The 21,569-nt window shown below is 35.6% G+C and overlaps 2 protein-coding genes across 2 annotated transcripts in view; both read right to left on the bottom strand.

Annotated features, from left to right (window-relative positions):
* Positions 1 to 21,569, bottom strand: part of LOC136809494 (prolyl 3-hydroxylase OGFOD1-like) — a 629,446-nt gene that overhangs the window by 55,502 nt on the left and 552,375 nt on the right. The window lies entirely within an intron of this gene.
* On the bottom strand, positions 81 to 19,716 carry LOC136809477 (transitional endoplasmic reticulum ATPase-like). Its single transcript, XM_067066014.1, has 15 exons — positions 19,544 to 19,716; positions 9,216 to 9,318; positions 8,633 to 8,808; positions 8,110 to 8,190; positions 7,553 to 7,936; positions 7,297 to 7,340; positions 6,716 to 6,985; positions 4,518 to 4,795; positions 3,891 to 4,226; positions 3,436 to 3,614; positions 3,096 to 3,174; positions 2,783 to 2,908; positions 1,659 to 1,742; positions 1,123 to 1,283; positions 81 to 693 (listed from the first exon to the last, which is right to left on the bottom strand). The coding sequence occupies exons 1-15, from the start codon at positions 19,555 to 19,557 to the stop codon at positions 588 to 590; spliced, it is 2,421 nt and encodes an 806-aa protein (XP_066922115.1). The 5' UTR covers positions 19,558 to 19,716; the 3' UTR covers positions 81 to 587.

The following is a 21,569-nucleotide window of genomic DNA, read 5'->3' on the forward strand; positions in this document are numbered from 1 at the left end:
GATGAGGCAAATCATTGATAACTTTTATATTTATTTATCCAGTTTTTCAAGTTTTAAGACAACAAAAAAAGAAATCTAACTTGAACAAAAAAATTATTTTTTGGTAGAAATAATCTAGATGTAAAATACAAATAAATACAATTTCATTCAACACCCCTGGTCGTGTCTTTCATATAAAAATGACGATACTTGAAATTTCAAAAAATGGGGTTGGTTTTTTCCCATAAAGACCATTCATTAACAATGTCAATCAAAAAATTACTAAAAATCTTTTAAGTTAAAAACAGAGGAGTCGGCTGCGAAGCGAGACACAAAATGACGTTAGTATACAAATGTTCAGAAGCATTCGAAGGGTTACATAAAGTCAAGGAGAACGACCTTTAGTAGCTGCGCAATAACCATTCTATATTCAGCTATTTACAACCTAATTCCATAAAAAAATACTTCTTAACAAAAAGAGACTGCTTTTGCAATCATGGCTTCGCATAATACACGACTCCTTTTAAAACATACTAAATCGAGACTTTTTCCATATTATGAAAAAAGAAATTCAAACAAACGAAAAATAGATCTTTAAAGTGAATAATTTAAGAGTAAAGATCATCATCATCGTCTTGGGCTTGGTACACGTCACCACCACCTTGTGTTGGAGCGCCACCGCTCGGTTGTGCACCACCACTTTGTTCAGGGAATCTGAATGAGATAGAATTTGATCATTTTAAATACAATTCAAAGTTAAGGGAGATCTAAGCTGCATGGAAATTTTTATAATACGTAATGTTTTTAACCAAGGGCCAGGGTCATCTCTTGGTTGCAAATTGTATGTCTTAGGGTTAGGGTTTTAGGATCTGACCAATTTCCGGTTGCAAATAAATGTAGATCTGTCTAAATAGACTAGCTATGTATTCTCATCGATTGTGCTAGAGTAATCCCTTGCATAGATTGTGCTAGAGTAATTCCTTGAACAAGATTCGTTTAAGTCTAGTAGGTGTGTAAAAAAATTAACTTCATTGACTGGGCTAAAGCCTGCTCAAGCCAAAAATTACCAAGTCGCCAGCTTTCATCCTTCGTAAAACTTAAAAACAAGGTAGTGAAAAATGAAACAAAAACAATAAAGCTTACCTGAATCCAGAGCCTAATCCACGACTTTGTTGTAACGTTTGAGCAAACATTTCGTATTTTCGAATGTCATTATCGTTGACTGATCGACGAGCGAATTTCATCGATTCTTCAAAATGATCTTTCCTGATTTCTGGGACTGGGTCCTCCAAGTCTTCCATATCCTAAACAAGAACAAAACACCAATGATTCAAAATTCAAACGAAAAAGCCTATGAATTTAAATTTTCTGACAAAATGAAAAGTGTGGAGAGAGGGTCTAAACCCATCCCTTTACAAATCTGCCCACCTATTTTAAGTCCCTCTACCTATTATAAGTTCAACCCCCCTCATTTTGCAAAATATACCTATTCCAGTGAGAACTACCGTTTTTCGATGTTCTTCGCAAAGACAAATGCTGGGCAAAATAATTCCAAAACTGAGTAACTAAAAACACTCTTTTTATGAAATTTAGTGCTCAGAAATAAGTGGGCCTCATTCATTCGATTCAAATGTTGGAAGAGGTCAAAATATATGGAAAAAGAAGATCGATTGACTTACTGTATCAGCTTCTGGGTTAGCTTCACGTTGTCGTTCACGTTGAATATCTTTCTCGATAGATTCACGGATTGCTAATTTACAAGCCTGGAAGTTGATAAGAAATTGAAGCATCGATGACAAAGTTTATACAATGATCTGACATTGAGTTTGACACACGTAATGGATTGTTTATAAACAGACCCAATATACCCAATACAAAAATTTCAAAATCAATTGCCGTAGAGGTGTACTACTTTAATGGGATAAATTTTCGCGGGGATTAATTTTCGCGGATTTCGCGGATTTGGGTGTCTTCCGCGAAAATAAGTCCCATTGGAAATTTGAAAAAGGCCCATCCGCGAAAATTAGTTTCCGCGAAAAATTTGAATTTTTTTGCAATCCGCGAAATTTCTATTTTTATCGTTTTTTATTTTCAAAAACAGTTTTGACATGAGAAACTAAAACTAATTCATTTTCAATTTAATTTTCTTATCCCGAATTTCTCTTCCGCTTTTTTACCAAATAGGCTGTGAAAATTTAGCTCCGCACCATGGAAGTTCAAATTCAACTTTTGATAGTTGCTCGCCCTATTCCAAAACACCCTCTTATTACTTGAAAAAAAAATTCTTAATTTTCCTGGAAAAATTTTATTTCAATGTTTTGACCCTTTTCAAAAATTTTAATTTGTACCCCAATCCGCGAAATTAAATCCCCGCGAAAAATCCGGAAATCCCTCATCCGCGAAAATTAATCCCCGCGAAATCTTAAAATTTCGCGGATCAGCTCAACCGCGAAATTTAATCCCCGCGAAAATTTATCCCATTAAAGTACGCTACGTTAGATGCGAGATACAAAGAGTACGTAATAGATCGAACCAATAAATTGAAAATTAAACAGTGCATTTTGAAAAAAACAACAGAGGGTAATTTTCAAACGGCTATTCCAGAGGAAGGGTTACGTTATTTTTATTTTTGACTGGATACCGCCGGTAGGGACCTAGGAGCGCTGCGACCCATACACCATTGGATAGCACCCATGGCGGTTTGTGCATTGTTCAGTCGTGGTTGACAATTCCTCGGAATGGCCCCAAACAGTGGGCATCAAAACAAAAAAGGGGATTAAATTATTCTAATTTAAAAACTTACACGTTGGCAGATTTCAGTTAAATCGGCACCACTATATCCGTTGGTTACTTTAGCCAAGTATTGCAAGTCGACCTCTTTGGCCACTGGTGTCTTCCTCAAGTTAGCTTTCAAGATGGAAATACGTGACTAAAAAAATAACACGAAAGCACGTCTATAAATTCCTATAGCACACAAACTATTTTCAAACAATTTCTTCTCGAGTAGTTTCAAAGATACGCTTCAATAATGCACGTGTTCTATTGACTAAGTATTACACAGGGAAGGAATTGGCATTGCATAACGTTATATCATTGTAAATATACTATCGACTTACGGGTTCATCAGGTAAAGGAATGTAAATAAGTTGATCGAGACGTCCAGGACGTAAGATGGCTGAATCAATGATGTCAGGTCTGTTGAAAAAAAGAGGCGGATAATTTCATATTTTAGCATCTTAATTCCGGTTTTCATATCATATGATTGTTCATGGATTGTTCTAGCTAGTTTTGAGTTTTGTAAATGGCGTTCCTAACCAACATGAAAATACACCAGGTTTCGTATATTGATACAGCAAATCTTAAATTTCCTTTAAAAAAAATTATGATCATAATTTAGGAATCTCGAGTTCCAGTAGGAACATGACAAATACACTGACGCCAAGCCAGCAAACTCGCCTGTTAGTTGCTCCAATGATGAAGACGTTTTTCTTAGCTCCCATACCGTCCATTTCAGTCAGGATTTGATTGATGACACGATCAGATGCACCACCTCCGTCTCCGGCACTACCACCACGAGATTTGGCAATGGAATCCAACTCGTCAAAGAACAACACACAAGGGGCTGCCATTCTAGCCTGCGAAAGCGAAAAAATAATATGTCGTCAATACCATAATATAAATGGACAGAAAACCTATAGTCGAAAAAATTAAAATTGTGACAAACCTTGACTTGATAAAGAGTAAATCTTAGCCAAATCATTACACAATATATTGACGAATAATATTGACAATATCGTTTATACTGTCGGATATAGTAAATCGAGCCGATACTCACCGATATATCGTCAATACATTGCCTGACAATATATTGTGTAGTGTGTGTAGCTCTTAAAGCAAAGAAGGAACTTTACCTTATCGAAGACATCTCTGACGTTAGCTTCTGATTCTCCGAACCACATAGTCAACAATTCAGGACCTTTGATGGAGATGAAGTTGGCTTGACATTCGTTGGCAATGGCCTTGGCCAACAGCGTCTTACCACAACCGGGTGGTCCGTAGAAGAGAACACCTTTGGATGGTGTCATACCGAATTTTAAGAATTTCTCTGGATGCTCGACTGGGTATTGTACCAATTCTTGGAGTTCGCGTTTGACTTTTTCCAAACCCCCAATATCGTCCCAACTGACGTTGGGTACTTCGACGACAGTTTCACGTAGAGCTGATGGGTTAGTAGCTCCCATTGCAAACTAAAGGCATAAATATTGTATATCAGAATACAGCGTTACTCTAAACCATTCAAATCTAATTAGAGTTGAAATTCAAAGTGTTTTTATAGCTTTAATTGAAATTTTCCATCACTAGATTGATGAAAAAGTGCAAAATAACACACCACTGAGATCTATACCCCTTTTCTAGATGACCACCCTTTCTAAAGATCTTAACTGAAATCTTTTGAGCATTGCTACTTATGAGAACTATGGAAACCCCGAATAAAAATGGGACACCAAAAGTTCCAAAAGTATAAGATAGAACCTTACTCTGAAATTGTCCATGGTAACAGCTAAAGAATCTAAGACTTCAGCATCGATTGTTTCTTCTTCCATATCGATTAAGTCCATCTTTTCTCGAATCTGTTGAAGGGCACCTTCAGAACACAAGGATGCCATATCTGAACCAACATAACCGTGAGTCTCAGCTGCAATCTGTTCCAAATCAACATCTCCATCTAATTTCATGTTTTTTGTGTGGATACGTAAGATTTCTAATCGGCCAGTTGAGTCTGGGATACCAATGTCAACTTCTCTGTCAAAACGTCCTGAAAATAATTGATCATAGTTTGTAAGCATGAACATAAATCTAAATAAACCAGCTGCGCTGGAAGCTCCGGCTTAAGAGATTCAAAGATGTGAAGGATGAGCTTGTTGAGTTAGTTGTGTTAGAATGTTGTCCACAAACTACTAATCAGAACAGATCAGAAAGCAAAGTAATAATTCTATTGCAGAGCGAGTATGAGAAATAATCTTAACAAATAACTAAACCAGCTGGAAGTTTAGCTCTTCTAGGTGATTACACATGCACTTTCTTGCCTAAAGAACCAATCCCACCCCCGCCGACTCATCCTCGACTAAAAAGTTCCAAATTGGAGCTAAAGGAGATAAATATTTAGAAGTGAATATTTCCAAGTTCTTATAAATAAATTTTTTTCTAAACTTGCCAATAGCGAAGCCATGATGCACGTTGATTTGATTGTCCGGATAAAATTTTGGGGAGAAAAATAGCGTAAATTAGAGGCCACGGCATTGAGCTATAAGCATTATTTTTTCTGTTGGGATAATACCTGGTGGAGAGTAGGATAAACCAAATAAAATGGTACAATAGTCTGTATGTAATAAATAGTGACTATATTTGGAAAAAACCTGTTTCGGGTTTGAAAAATCTTCAAAAGGGATGGTCGCCCCAGCCAATGAAATTACGACAAAGTCCAAATAATATAATTTTCAGTTATATAACACTGTGAAAATTTCTCCAATCTTGTTCAAATTTTCACATGAATTGTGTTTTAGTATCCTTCCAGATCCTTCACTGAATTCTCATAATGATATGTTTGTAAAAAATCTGTGTCGGGTTTGAAAAATCAAAAGGAACGGTCGCCAGCCGCAATGAAATTATGACAAAGTCCAAAAACGATCATTTTCAGCCATAACACTGTGAAAATTTCTCCAATCTTGTTCAAATTTTCACATGAATTGTGTGTTTTAGTATTTAGTATCCTTTACTGAATTCTCATAATGATATGTTTGTAAAAAATCTGTGTCGGGTTTGAAAAATCAAAAGGAACGGTCGTAAGCCGCAAAATGAAATTATACAACAAAGTCCAAAAACGATCATTTTCAGCCATAAAACTGTGAAGATTTCTTCATTCTTGTTCAAATCTACACTGGAATTGTGTTTTAGTATCCTTTATTGAATTCTCATAGTCATATGTTTGTAAAAAATATGTGTCGGGTTTGAAGAATCAAAAGGAGCGTCCGCCAGAGAACAATGATGAATACAAAACAGGATCATTTTCAGCCATAAACATAACACCACAAAAACTACTCAGATCGTTTTCAAATTTTAACTGTAATGTTGTAATTTTAGTATTCTTTTTAAATTCCAATGGATGTGTGTTTGAAAGTTTCATTGTCAAGTTACCTACAGAATTTTTGGTTTTGTTAGCCATATGCAAGATTTTTAAGCACTCGATCAGCTGACCATTCATGGCATGGCCAAAATTTCTCCAAAGTCTTTCCACATTGTTAGAGAGCCAGTATGCATTAAACTTCTCATAAATCTAGTCCAAAACATCATGAATAATGATGAAAATGATCAATTTTTCACTGAGATTTGCAAGTATTTGCTACACAGTCAGCTAGTCCACTTTCGGCAGCCATCTTTTTCTTAAATACTTTCGGCCGGAATTCCCTTTCGGCCAATCAAATCACAGTATTATTGGAATCAGATAATCCGTTTTTATTAATTCGGAATAGATCATCGGATTAAATAAACAAACAAAAAATGTCTTAACCGTCGTCGTCTTCGGACGAGAGAGAATTTAAGGCTCCTAGGCCGGAGCAAAAAATGCCATTTACCTCATAATATTGTGGATATCATAGAAAAGCTCATAGTCAGAAAACATTGAGGTGAAATCTAGATAGTGAATAATACAGAATAATAACCACCAATATTATCTTACCGAATCTTCTAAGTGCAGGGTCAATACTGTTTGGTCTGTTTGTAGCAGCCATGATGACAACGTGAGATCGTTGTTTCATACCATCCATCAAGGTTAAAAGTTGTGAGACAATTCTACGTTCGACTTCACCATGAGTTTTTTCACGTTTTGGTGCAATGGCATCAATTTCATCAATGAAAATGATAGCAGGAGAGTTCTTCTCAGCTTCTTCAAAAGCTTTACGTAAATTACTTTCAGATTCACCAGCCAATTTTGACATAATTTCAGGTCCTGCAGGTGAGGAAAAAACACTATGGTTTTAACAATAGCCAGCTTTGACGAAACAAACTCTGCAAAAACCTCCAGGCTGATGCCACAGCTTAACTGTTTCAGTCTCGGAGTTTTCAAAGCTACTTTCACAGAACTAAAATCGCATTAATAAGAGATTGCCCTAGTCAAGCCTAGATAACTTTAAAACTACTAGGGCCACAACTGCTTTAATTTCTAAAAATTTTCACCCTTTTTTTCTGAAAGATAGAGCAGTTTGGAAAAAACAGTTGAAAATGACGTCATAATAAAAAAAAATTATTTCAAAAACTTACCATTAATAAGGAAGAAGAAGGAGCCAGTCTCGTTAGCAACAGCTCTGGAAAGAAAATGAAAAAGATGTTTCTAAAAGTTATGTAATTAAACCTCTAAAATTGTCCTTTTCTTTGTTCCTTTCATGTACCTTGTCTCATTGATAAAAATTACAAAACATTCCGATTGCAATACATAAATAATATGATGTGTGAGCAAAACAAGAGCCAAGACAGAAGCTAATACGATAACTGTTCTCCAATCTCTATCATGACATACCTTGCAATAAGTGTTTTACCAGTACCAGGTGGTCCATAAAGAAGAATTCCCCTTGGTGGCTTGATGCCCAATGCTTTGAATAATTGTGGATGGCGTAATGGTAATTCAACCATTTCTTTGATTTGCGCTAATTGCTTGCGGCAACCACCAACATCATCATATCCCACTTCATTTAATTTTTCTTCTTCATCCTCACGCTTGATTGGGTCTCCCTCACAATGGATGACTGTGTCGGGTGCAACGATACAATAAGGGGCAGGATCAGTCTCAACAACTTTGAAGTCAACAGACCTCATTCCACCACGGACTTGAAATAAATCTCCTTTGCAAACTGGACGGTAAGCCTCCAAAAAGTATGGCTTTAAGAATACATCAAAAAGATTTCTAAAGGAAAAGAAATCCAAATCATTAACGCTTCTGCACCTTTCAAATCTGGTCAAATAGCAATTCAAGATCCAAAAGCATCAAAGACTTAAAAAACATAAAACAGAGCTACCTAATAAGTTAGCTAATTGCTATCATTGAAAGAAATAATATTCACAAAACTTATGTCTTACCCAGTCAAGCCTTCAACTGTATCATCGATTGGAAGGACATGGATTCTTTTACCATATTTAACATCTGGACAGGGTTGTACACTGAAGTAACAATCAATAAAATCACAATATAAAATCAAGCTTCTACCTCTATATCTGCTCCAGGTAGGTATCTCTCATAGTTTTAAATAGTTTGTGAACTCACATTATGTTTGCTTTCAAAAAATTCAGAGACTGAGGGGGGGAGACCGCAAATTTGGTCATTCAACCACATGTGTTTTCTCTCAAGTGTCTGGGAATTTTACAAGATGTTGGCAGTATGAATTTGTCTAAAACTCTGTGTAGAATTATGCAATGAAATTCTCCCCAATTTATATCACAGGCTTAAAATTTGTCAGGCTGGTGAGACCATTAATCTCTTATCACAATCGGCATGTGTAGAATAATAAACTTATTGCTCTTTAAAGGAATATACAAGTTATACTTGTTTCCATAAGTGCAACGTAATTTTAAAAATCTCAAGCTATATAGGCAATCCCTTTACCTTACAATATCTCCAAGTCTGACTCTGAGATTTTGACGAACAACTCTGTTCATTCCAATTTTATCATTTGTGGTGGCATCTTCATTGGAAAGGACAATACAGACAGTTTCTTTCTTTCGTTTACCCTTTAACAAGACAGTATCTCCACGGAATAGTTGAAGCTCCTCCATTTTGTCCTTAAAAATTAATTGAGATAAAGATAATTGACATTGATGTGTCATAATCTGTCATAATAAATATGATACTATATTTTTCATTAGACCTATGCTATCAGAGTGTGCAAGGGGTTCCAGGTCCCTTTTTAAAAATCTAGGTTCCAACTAACCCTAAAATTCCTACCTTCAATCCAGACTCCCAGATCCCAGCTAAAACATTATCCCCATGAAAAATTATACTAACTCAAAACGACCACCTTAAACCTGAAAATTTCCAAATCCCACCTGGAAATTTTCAACTCAAAACACCAACCCCCCTGCCACTATTCTGGGGGGAGGGTGCACACTATGTCTATGAAGATTGTAATTTGTATTGACCAGTAAAGCTCTAGACTAGTGCATGCAAACAGTGATTCATAAATACTTACTGGAGACATTGTTACTACTGAATTATCATCTGTCACTGCTTCTTCAACCATCAAACGGTTTGGTTTAGATTTTGTTCTCATAATAGCTGTTGCCAAATCATCACTATGAAGGGAAAAAAATATTTGTCCATTTGTCCATTACATAGAAAACTTTGTTGGTTTATTGTATAAGAAGCATTTACAGAGCTTGCATTTGGGTAAAACTTGAATACTTTGCACTAGCTTTATATAAGACTGTGACCTCTTGTACTCTGTATGGCCATTCCAGAATTTGTCTGTAACAGGCAGTTAGTGGAAGTACCTTGATTTTAAGTATGGTTAAAGTTCACAATAACAACTCTCTATTTATTACGGAAACCAATCGAGTGAGAACAACAGTTGTGTTGAAGTTTTTACAAAATGCTCACATAATTGGTTATTCAAAACAATAGAGATGACGCGTTCTTTAGAAAATATAACTAGTACATAGCTTACACTAACATGCCACCGCAGCAATATAATATTTAAAGAATTCTATAATAAATTGTATAATCATAAAAATGTCAATTGCAAGATTATAAGAAATGCATGGGGACAAAAAAATAAAGTCTGTCTCGAAATAATTTGCAGCTGGAGACAAAAATGGCTGTAACTTTTGATAGAATTCGAATCAAGTTGCGATTAAGTGCTTGTTAAAAAGATATTCGTGAGTGGAATATTATTAAGTAAAAAAATTGAGAAAAAAAAGGAAAATGAAAATGAAAAATGAAGAAGAAAAAAATCAACTTTTTGTAGAAATGTGGTATAATTACCATTTTCACAGGAGTGATTCTTCAATCTTAGATCATCATCACTGTCAAAAAAATTTTCAAAAATATTCATTCAATCAAAAGATATCAAACAAAGTTTGTTGCTGGTTGACTCTAAAAAATAGTAAAAACTGGTAAAAAACGACAAAAAAACAGCCTTTTGTCGATCAACCAGCAATAAACTTTGTTTGATATCTTTTGATTGAATGAATATTTTTGAAAAGTTTTTTCACATTGATGATGATCTAAGATTGAAGAGTCACTCCTGTGAAAATGGTAATTATACCACATTTCTACAAAAAGTTGATTTTTTTCTTCTTCATTTTTCATTTTCATATTCCTTTTTTTTCTCAATTTTTTTACTTGATAATATTCCACTCACGAATATCTTTTTAACGAGCACAAAATCGCAACTTGATTCGAATTCTATCAAAGGTTACAGCCATTTTTTTCTCCAGCTGCAAATTATTTCGAGACAGACTTTAGTAAGTAACTACACGTTTGGTTAAACGAAGAAATAAAAGATTTTGATTTTTCCTGAAAATAATAACAATAACACTCCATCTAAATAAATAAAAACGATGGCCTAGTTATAATTAAGGTTTCGACGAAGACATGAAAAAATCTAATTAAAAAGAAATGACCCTTATGTTTTGCAAGCTAAAGTTTATTCCACTTAAATTGGCATTCATTTTTGCTATCATGTGGAAACCATACACTTGCATTACAGGAAAAGCTCTAGCAATAAGCATTTCTTCAATTTGTGTGAGACCTTTAAGTGCTTCTGGCACTGCACTTGGTTTCATATTATTCTCAGTACTGAATTTTTTGGGAGTTCCTTTATCTCTTTTGCAACGCGTACAAATGTAATCACTAATTGACTTTACTTTAGAGGTACTTTTTATAGGCCAAGATTCAAAACATGTTTGACATTGAGTCATGGTGAACTTCATTGATTTCTGAAAATCTTTCATGTTTTTACTCATATTGATGTCATCAATGTCTGTTTCTACAGTTTTTGATTTTTCAGCTTGTTTTTTAGAATAATATCTTTATTTTCGCTGTTCTGGATCATATCTTTCTTTTCGCTGTTCTGGATCGTATCTTTCTTTTCGCTGTTCTGGATTGTATCTTTCTTTTCGCTGTTCTGAATCATACCTTTTTTTTCGCTGTTCTGGATTGTACCTTTCTTTTCGCTTTTTAGGATCATAACTTTCTTTTTGCTTTTTAGAGTCATAATTTTTTTTTCGTTTAACAGGATCGTAATATTTTTTATGTTCTTCTTTTCGTTTTGATTTTTTTACCCTTTTGTCAATTTTTTTGAACATATCATCAAGTTTGCTTTTTTTATTGCTTTGATTTTGATCGCAAAGACCTGCATAACTGGTTATATTTCGTTTTCGGCTAGGATATTCTTTTTTGGTCTCAATATTCTCATTGACTTTCGTTGAAGCGTCAGCTTTTTTGTCATTAGTTTTAGCTGATTGAAGAATATCAGTATCAATTGCAAAATCAATTTCTTCTGAATTAAGTTTTTTGTAAAAAGCAAAGAACCATCCTCCTGTATTTTCTGCGAACAATTCATTTATATTTTGATATAATATTTTGTCAGGATTTAAATCATCAATGTAAACCCATTTGTTTTCAATAAAAATTGCACACGCAAAATGGAAACCGCAACTCCTAGTTAATTTCTTTCACTGAAATCTGCTCAAAAAATCTGCAATTGTTTAGGCATAATGGAGTGGAAAATTCTATCAAGAGAAAACTTGGAAGATCAAAAGCTTGAACCTGTGCCGGTATATTGACAGAGCAAGTATCGCAATTTATTACTGAACTTGGATTAAGAAGAGAATTCAATACACAGTTTGGCCATGAACTTGCATCAATCATTATCTCTGGATACATAATTTCTGAAAGGATACTAACAATGTTACCTGTTTCTCTACGTTCTTTTTCACAACCGCAACTATTACATGTACCTTGAATTACGGAGCTCACTTCAAAAACATGTTTCTCTCTTTCTGATAAGTTCTTGAAAATGTTACTTCCAAAAATCTCTTGAAATTCTGCGTCACTATTTCTTTTTGTAATCGTACTACAATTTTCAATGATCCTTGACCATAATGGTTCTCTAATTTCATCCAGCAGTCGAAAAGCATTACTTTTAACATCGTCATTTTCAAATGGAATTTCCATTGATCCACTTATTTGAAGCAAATAGACGATATCGGCTTAACGAAATTCTCCCTGAATGATTACCCATGATGCATTGCGCAAAAAAAATTCAGTAAGTCAATATAGTCCGTGAATTTTTTTGCGCAATGCATCATGGGTAATCATTCGGGGAGAATTCGTTAAGCCGATATCGTCTATTAAAAAAGTCACTTGATTCTTCAAATGATATTTTGGCTTTTATTTCTGGGAGAAACAAGCGATAACAAATTTCAAGAAAACAGTCAACAGCACAAGAAAAAGTACGTCCACCAGTTGATCTGCTAGAATTTCGGAAATGCACAACATTCAATGCAGCGTCTAAATCAATTAAAAAGTCCTCCTCTTCCATTTCTTTAACTTTAATTCCTTTTACTTTCAATCAGCTTGAGGTGCTTACTCAAACTGGGTTTGACACTGTTTAACCCAACTGGAGGTGCTTACTCACAGCTGGCAGTTGACCGTGCTTCGATCAAACTGTTCGGCCAAAAAATTTGTCAATCTGAATGTCAAAGACAGGAGACAGATTGTATAATTTGACTGTCAGCAAATTCACTGGTTTATATGTCAATTTTTGAAAAAAGTAATGCAATTTGACTGCAAGAGACCTTTAAATTAGAGAACCAAGTGCTTTTGAAAATCCAACTGCTTTTAAAAATCCAACATGTCTGCCAAAAGCCAGAAACGTGACTTCACACTGATATTTACACAATACACTTGATCAATTTCCAAGAACCAATCAGATTGCGGGTACTCAAACATGGCGGCGTTTAACGTAATTTGATTTGTCAATAAAATCTTAAGAGACCAATCAAATCACGCTATTTTCGCCTAAGTATTATAGAGATCAGTGATTTTTTACCGTCATTACATGGCGTTCTAAAAGCTGTAAAATATCCTCTCAAAAAACATGAAAAAATGTCCGCTGCGCATGCCAAAAAAGAACCACTATATTAAAGCTAACCGGGCAACAAACTTTACGGAGCATAATATTAGCCGGAACATACAATACGAACAAACGCGCGCGCGCAAAAATTCGAGATTTCTGTCCAATATCCTTGCGTGAAGCTATGAAGGCCTCCTCACTCGCTGTGCTCGTTGCGGGGGCAATAAAACTTTTTGTTTGAATAGTTAACGACCAATCCAATGACAAAAATTCTTGTAAATGTTCAACTTAAAAGTCAGCGCTCCGTGGTTACGGAAATTGTTAAGATAAAATGACATACTTTTTAACAACTTTTTTCTACGTCATTTAAAAAAAGCCTCTTCCTAGGAGAATGTGTCTTTCTGTAAGGAATTCTATAACACTTCATGGCAGATTAAAAAGATGATCAGAAAACGAAAGCTTCTTTGTTTTTCATTTTCGCATTTATGGAGAAGAATGAAATTTTCAGAAGATGCTTTATTTGATATGAGCATCCCCATTTCTGTAGAATTGCGATTCCCCATGGTTGCGAAATGGTGGCTATGGGTTATTCCTTTGTTCTTTTGTTCTATGTGACTTAAAGACACTTCACAAAACGAAGTACTTCCACTAACTGACAGGGGCGGACAACACGAGATTTCCGAAGGCAAAAGTTTTCACAAAAATTCAAAATTTCCAAGGCAAAAGAAGAAAATGGATGTATGAGTTTCCATGAGTTTCCAAGACATTCCAATCGGAAATTCCGATGAAAATCCATGTACTTTCGCAAAATGCACCAGTAATTCCACTCTTTTTTGTCGTTTTTAATCCAATTGCCTTAGAAATTTCGTTCTAAAAACCATTGAAGCATGGGTACAAAAAAAAATATTTGTTCCTTTATTGTTTTCAAATAAAATACTTAGTCTTTGAGGATGATGGTTCAGCCATTAATGAAATTGAATTTGTCATATTATATTTGAAAGCATCTCTGGTCCAGATTAGATATCAAAACTACCATGAGTCAGCTGATTCAAAAAAAGTATGCATGTGCGCACAGTTAGTTTTTACATAATTAGCACAGCGAGCGCTATCGTAATTATATTGTGGCTATCTTACTCCGGAACATAGGAACTGCACTGGAACATTCCAGATGATTCCACATGAAAAACTTGATTCAGAACACCTTAAGTGCTCCAGAATCTTCCACATTCCAAAGCACGAAAAACGGCACTTTTTTCTCTTGACGTTTCCAAAGCGTTGGCAGTCAAGAACAAGTGCAAATTAGGATACCTTTGGCCAATCTCTCCTAACTTGGAGAGTTGTATCCTAATTTGAAGATTTAGGTATCCTAGATAGGAGAGCAGACACTTTGACCTGAATTTTTGAGGTTACTACTTCGATTTGCGTTTGGAAAACTATGCAAACTTTTTCTTCATTGAGATTTGCACCACTGACAATTGAGCTGGATTAGTTTTTTTTATAAAACACAGGAAAGATAGTACTTTAGTTTGTCAATGTCACGTGGTAGCCTTTTCGATAATCTACGGGCCGTCTTTAAATCGAGAAAAAAGAAGAAATTTCGATTTTTCGGCACTTTCCTGAAATTTTTATCAGGACTACCATACACCATCTGAAAGCTGAGGATTTCAGCTTTCCAGTGGTGAAATTTGTTTTTAACTATCGTTTCCAGCTCATTAGCGATAAGCTATAGTTTAACAGTCATCGGGCCGATTTTCAGACCGCAATGACAAAACTCCCCACACCCCGCCACACGGAAGACTAAATTTCATCCGCCATTTTTGGCGCGATTTTGGTGCTTCCGAAAATTATTTCTTGCTGGCGTTGTGTAAGAAGGCGATTCTTTGAAAAGGTGATTTTTGTGTTTTGAAAATGGAATAACTTTGGGAATATTTAACCAATTCTAATAAATGACCTCACAAAGGTAAGGACTTTCAAATAAAATTAGTTTGGTTTCTAAAAATTGAGGGGAAAATTTTGGCCTGTCCACCCTATCTATTTGACTGATGGTTAGGCTGATGGAAATTAATGATATGTTTACCGTAATGACCATTTTCAGAGTTCGATGCGGCCAAGTTTTCATTATTCATTATTTTCCCATAAACATTTATTTTTACCAGATTTTTCGTTTCCTCTTGTGTCTCCGGAACTCTTGTGTTTTTATTGATTCTTTTGGTTATCCCGTTTGTACGAGCTTAAAGAGATAAATCTTTTTCTTCCCCCGCTAGAGAATTATACAATGTTATCTCCACAATATGACAAAATTAAATTCACACGGTAAAGACTACTAGAGGGCCGTTCGGGTTCTTAACAATCTAAAAAAGCCACGGGCCGTTTGTTTTGATATCAACTTCGAAAATTTATGTTCTCTGCTCAAGTGGGAGGAAAAATAATGACAACTTTTCGAGAAAATGGCAAATAATGACAACTTGATGCGGCAGGTTTTTGAACACGCGGGCGGCTTACGGTCACGTGCGTTTGCGTAGGGTAAAATGGCGAAATGCGAAAATCGAATTTGGCAAAAAAAAATTGAAAAATGACCCTACAAGATTTGACTATATCTTTTTATTCCATGAAGAGATTACTTTCAAATAAAAAATGTATTAGCAATGAATGGGTAAGCTTTCTAGAAATCCAAACATAAATTGTATAGCTTTTACCAAAAAATAGCACTTTAGGATCGGAAACAGTCAGTCAGGACCTCATTTCACTTTATCGATATTACGCAAACGGCAGTGTGCGCTAAATAATCTTGGTTTCGCTTTCGATTTCAAGCGAAGGTCTTAGCAACAGGGCGCGCGTACATAGCAACGGGGCTGGGTAGAAAAATCTAAACATAGAGTTAAAAAAAAATAGCGATCATCGTATAAAGCACTAAAAAATACCCCCTTTCTATGTTTAGTTTGTTCTACCTTGGATTATAACTGAAAATATCTTCAAAAAACCTTCGTCCGCTATCAGCCGCGCGGTAATCTTTGCCCGCTTCAATTCTTAGATAATGAATAAGAGATGTGCGCTTAGCTAAGCCGTGCTCGCGGGCGATAAATTTATGTTTACTTACCTTGTATATTTTAGTGGTATTTATCCAATGAAAAGGATGTTGACAAAATATGCACGGCGCTGACAAAATATGCACGGCATTGATTATGACATCATTAAATATGTCAATGTCGATTCAACGCCCGTTGGAGAAAATAATTCGTAGATAGTTCTTTTTATCTTGAAATTTAGAAATACGAGCAAAAAAAGATCAAATTGATGCTAGTCAAAAATAGTGTGACATTTTTATTTCTCCAAAAAAACACCAAATTTAGAATTTTGTCAATAACTTTCTCAAATCTTGGTATCCTGAAATAAGATTTCAGGAACTGATAGAGCTACTGAAGACAAAGCCATGGATACAAATATTTCCCTTATTCGAGCCAGTTTGAGGTTGACAGACCAAAAATGACCATTTCAAGGAAATGTCATCCTCAGAAAAGGGAACTAAAAAGGAAATGTAAAAAATGGTGAGAATAGCCTCCTGGATAGTTATACAAGACAAAAAGTGTTAAAAGAACCAAGATTTCATGTTATATTACCTAATTTGAGGTTGACAAAGTCGAAGTTATTAAAATGGACTCGTAAACCTCAAAATTTGGACTTTGAACATTACAATATGTTTTAAGTAAGGCAAAAAAGCTAAGCAAAGATAGATTTTTAAACAAAACCCATTAAAATGAGCTGTTTTTGAGGTTGACAAGCCGCAAAAGTCTGTATTGAGTCAAAAGTGGGTGAAAAGGCTTTTTGGGCTGTCAACCTCAAAAAACGCTTCAATAATCATTTAAATCCAATTCCATAGTCTTTCTGTCTTAAAAACAAATATAATTGAGGTTTACAAATGATTTTAAAAGAGCTTCTGGCTGTTTCCATCATAAGGCACTTTACCTTGCATTGAAATAAACGTTGTTGTCAACCTCAAAACTTGCTCAAATAACAGATATTTCCTTGGAAAAAGATTTTTAGATGGTCAATAATGATATTTCGTAAGCCAAAGTCATCATATTGATCTACCTTTGTCAAAATTATGCACAAAACTAATGTTAACCTCATTTTTGGAGCCATTTAATAAATGTCAACCTCAAATAACACCCTTCATAGCAATTTTCAACCCTTTGAGATAATTTCAGAGCTATAACATATCCAAAATCTAATTCAAAAGTCAACTTACAGGGTCAACCTCAGGTCATGTTAACCTCAACTTTGGCTCCCACTTCAAAAATACGTATCTCGAGTTAGGGTAAACCTCATAAAAAGATACTTATATGCCTAGAAAGCAAAATTATTCAGCCTAACCATACCAAAGTTTCAGTTGTCAACCTCAAACTTAGCACATTTTATGGGGCTAAATGTAAACCTCAACAAAAATGTCACAAATACCCCCTCTATTTTTGACCAGCATCAATTTAATATTTGTTTCCTATCTAGATTATATTAGCGTTAGAATACGGTAAATTTTCACGAAAAATATTTCGCAATGGCGGTACGCCCAATTGCGCCCACGGGAAAGTTCCAATTTTTAATTATCGGGAAATCGGGGAAACCGGTTCACCACGTGGATAAAAAACGTACGGAATGAAACCTGATAGAAGGTTTTCAACCAGATTTATTCAGATAAAGCTATAAGAGGTTCATTACTTGTGGATTTTAAAACCTACATAAGCAAAAACGAAAGTTGTTGTGAAGGAAAGAGTAAACGCGCAAGACAGAAGGTTTGGTTGTGTTGATCAGGTATGTTTTTATTCTATCCGAACTAATGTTAAAAAAGTCCAAAGAGGTCCTGACTGGAAACAGTCAAAAACCAGTTTTTTCCAATTTTCTTCGAGTTACAGGAATTAATTCCTTGTTTGTTTTGATCTGGAATTTTCAGTAGGGGTGGCCATAATGGTTCCCTTGCTCATATCAGGGGGGGCCGAGACGGGGGTAAGAGAATTAAAGTTTCTAAGTAAAATCTTAATTATCACCCAAAAAACAGGGCTCGAAATAACGGTCGGACATCGGACATTGTCCGACCCAATGGCTTAAATGTCCGACCCAAATCGATTCTAGTCGGACATCATGTCCGACCCAATTACTTCCGGTGCCTTCGAAAATTTGTCAGATGCGTTGTGAAATTTCCAAAAGAAGTTATAATTTACATAGAATTAGTAACTTCTTTATTTACACACAAAAACTCTCAAAGTTGCGATCATTAGTGTTAGATATTCATTTTGTGTGATGCTTTTTCTCAACAAATGAAAGCATGCTTCAAGTAAAAATCAAAGGCTTCTGACCATTAATTGGCATTTGTTTAGCTTCTTCGTGATCAATGTGAAATTCTATAAGAAGCTTGTATTAGACTTGAAGTATATAGATTTGGAAGTAAGTGCAGTCTGTCAGGTGTATTTTCATTCAAGTAAATATTACTCATAATTGTTAATAGAAAAATGCAGTAAGATGAAAAAAGTCGGTAAACACAAAACTGAATTACCATTAATAGGATAACACCTTTTAAAAGAAAATTGTTTAGAAAGAAAATTGAAAGACAAATGTCCGACCATACATAAAAATCAATCGGACATGTCCGACCCATTTTCAATCAGGAAAACAAGTGACATTTACGTGGTTGATCTTTATAAAGTTTGATCTGACGGTTTGTTGTAAGGAATGTTGACCCCCGTGTTGGTTTTATAACCTTTATTTTTGGATTTGTGAGAAGACAAATGTTGTTGTAAAAAAAAGTCATTTGGAAGTGTAATCATACCCTTTCTAGGGAACTGGACCAACATTTTTAAAGTCAGAATTCATTGCCAGTAATGCCGCAGCGTGGTTTGAAACCTTGTTGTAGGTCTGGTGGAAAATGGATTTATTTCTGAATGTAAACATTACTGCAGCTAGAATATTTTCCTTATTTTGACAAACAAAAGGTTCAAGGTTTGTTTACTTTTTATTTTACTGCATTTCTCTGTCTTATTCTGCTGTAGTAGGCAATTGAAAACTTCTAATTTTTTGTTTTTGTCAGTGCTCGCTCGGCAGCCATTTTGAATTTTTTTTTTTTGAAGTCTGTACTCGGCAATTTCGTGAGCTCTACAGAATCGACGATTTTGCCGAGGGGAACAGCAGTGGCATGTGATGCTGATGTGCAACGGTGACCAAAAAAAAGTATTTCTATTAAGGCTAGAAAAAATGAAAAAATAAACCTCGTCTGACAGGGGTTCACAGAGCTTTCTGGAATGGTTCAATGGGGTTAAGCTGATAGAGAGGATTTTTGTGTTCACAGCCCCGAAAATGGTTTTTCACAATCTGTAAGTCCAATGCTAGCCACAATGTTTCGAATCCATGGTCCAAAGAAGGAAATCAGCAAGGAAAAATTGTATAATACTTACTTATTTGCAGCCATGATTACTGTATTTTGCAGTTTTCAGTCCTTTCTCTTGTGTTGATAGAATATCTTTAAATTTTATCTGGTACTTTCTTTCTTCTATTCAGCAGATTTCTGTGACTTGTCAAAAGGATAACGAAAGTTTACAAACTGCTGACTCAAATTTTTAAAGGTAACAAAGCCAGCGCATGCGCAAAGATGACATAATTCTAAAAGTAAATCTAGTGAATCGATATAAAACAATAGAATTGCTGACATCGTCAAGATTTCATTGGATTTAAAATTTTTCAATCAAAATGGTAGAACTATTTCAAAACATGCGGGAAAAATGGCGTCTGAAAAAAAAAAAATCAAGAGGACAAATTTTCAAAAAGAGAAACGGAGAAATTATGTAAGTTTTATGTGCGCAGACTCTTTCAACGAAATCATTTTAAGGCCATTAAACTATTTCCATTTGTGGGCATTCTTTTATGTATACTTATCTACGATGGCTCTGAGGGAGAATTTCCTCTCCATTTAAAATTCTCTTTTCTAAACAAACAATAGCTTCTATTGAGTACCTATTGTTTAACCAAAAGGAGAAGTGAATTTCAAAAGGAGAATTATTTTCACCTTTTGTCAAAGGGAGAATTTTTTTTCACTTCACCTTTTGTCAAAAGGAGAATTTTTTTCACCTTTTGTCAAAACCAGACGTTCGCGCTTGATAAGGAACGACCCTCGACATGGCCCGAGAATTCTCGGGCCAAAACTTTTATTGGAATTCGCGTAAAGCCCGAGTATGGCACGGGCCATGCACATGCCACGCACGGGCCACGCACGGGCCACACTCCGGCCAATTTTTGAAAACATGATTTAAACAGGTGTGTAATTTCAGGACTGAATTGATAGGGTCTCTCGGCCCGAACATGGCCCGAAGAGGCCCGAGAATTCTCGGGCCATGTCGAGGGTCGTGATAAGGATCGGAACGACTCGATGACGGATCGATATGTGATCGATGGATTACTTAACGATTCGGATAGGAGATTGATGGAAGATTCAGCCATTAAAAAGTCTTCAGTATCGATCCTTCGTTGATCCATTATCGAGCTAGTATTTCAATCGAGTATATCGATTCGTCATCGATCGTTAATCGATTCGTCATTGATCGTTAATCGATTTGTTATCGATCGTAAATCGAGTATGAGTACAACCCTCGACATGGCCCGAGAATTCTCGGGCCAAAACTTTTATTGGAATTCGCGTAAAGCCTGAGTATGGCCCGAGCTGGCCCAAGAATTCGGGCCACACGCAGGCCACGCACGGGTAGGGTGCGCACTCGTCGGGATTTTTTGCGAGGAACGAGGAAGAATTTACAAAAATGAACTTCAATGCATTAGTACTTACCTTTAAATCATCCAAATCTGTTCATTCTTTTTTTAAATCAATCAGGAATTATAAGGGAAACAAGTAAAAAAAACTGCATCCAGGTATCTATTTTCTTTCTTTCGACGTCAAGGTGAAAACGCGATTTAGCGCTGACCACGGCACCGGAAAATTCTCTACCCACATTGAAACAAATGGCTGTCGCTATTGAGCTGGTTCATCTTTTCAATCGCGGTTTTTTTAGTAAACCCAGGGTAAGATTAGGCTACAATCTATCACAAAGTGCTTTATTTGAAAATCTACAGGCCGCCTGGAATTTTGAAAAACAAGAAGAAATTGCGATTTTTTAAAAAGATTGCAGATTTTTTCATTTAAGCACCATACACCATCTGAAAGCTGAGGATTTCAGCTTTCTATTGGTGAAATTTGATCTAAGCTATCATTTCCAGCTCATTAGCGATAAGCTAAAGTTTAACAGTCATCGGGACGATTTTCAGACCGCGCCAGCAAAACTCCTCACGCCCCGCCACGCGGAAGGCTAGAATTCACCCGCCATCTTTAATGTTTTTCGGTGCTGTCCAAAGGTCATTTCTTGGTTGCGCGTGGTAGGGAGACGATTCCTTGAAAAGGGGAAAACATAAGATACAAACCTCCAAAATGTGATCGGC

Source organism: Clytia hemisphaerica, unplaced genomic scaffold, assembly GCF_902728285.1.
Source record: "Clytia hemisphaerica strain Z4C2 unplaced genomic scaffold, Clytia hemisphaerica genome assembly, whole genome shotgun sequence".
NCBI lineage: Eukaryota > Metazoa > Cnidaria > Hydrozoa > Leptothecata > Clytiidae > Clytia > Clytia hemisphaerica.

What these genes read in the sequence shown, in the direction of transcription:
- LOC136809477 (XM_067066014.1), bottom strand. An exon ending in CCCTGCACTTAGAAGATTCG is followed by an intron (nt 4,796 to 6,715) that starts GTAAGATAATAT and finishes AATTATTTTCAG; the next exon opens with GACGTTTTGACAGAGAAGTT. An exon ending in TTCCTTTACCTGATGAACCC is followed by an intron (nt 2,909 to 3,095) that starts GTAAGTCGATAG and finishes TTATTTTTTTAG; the next exon opens with TCACGTATTTCCATCTTGAA.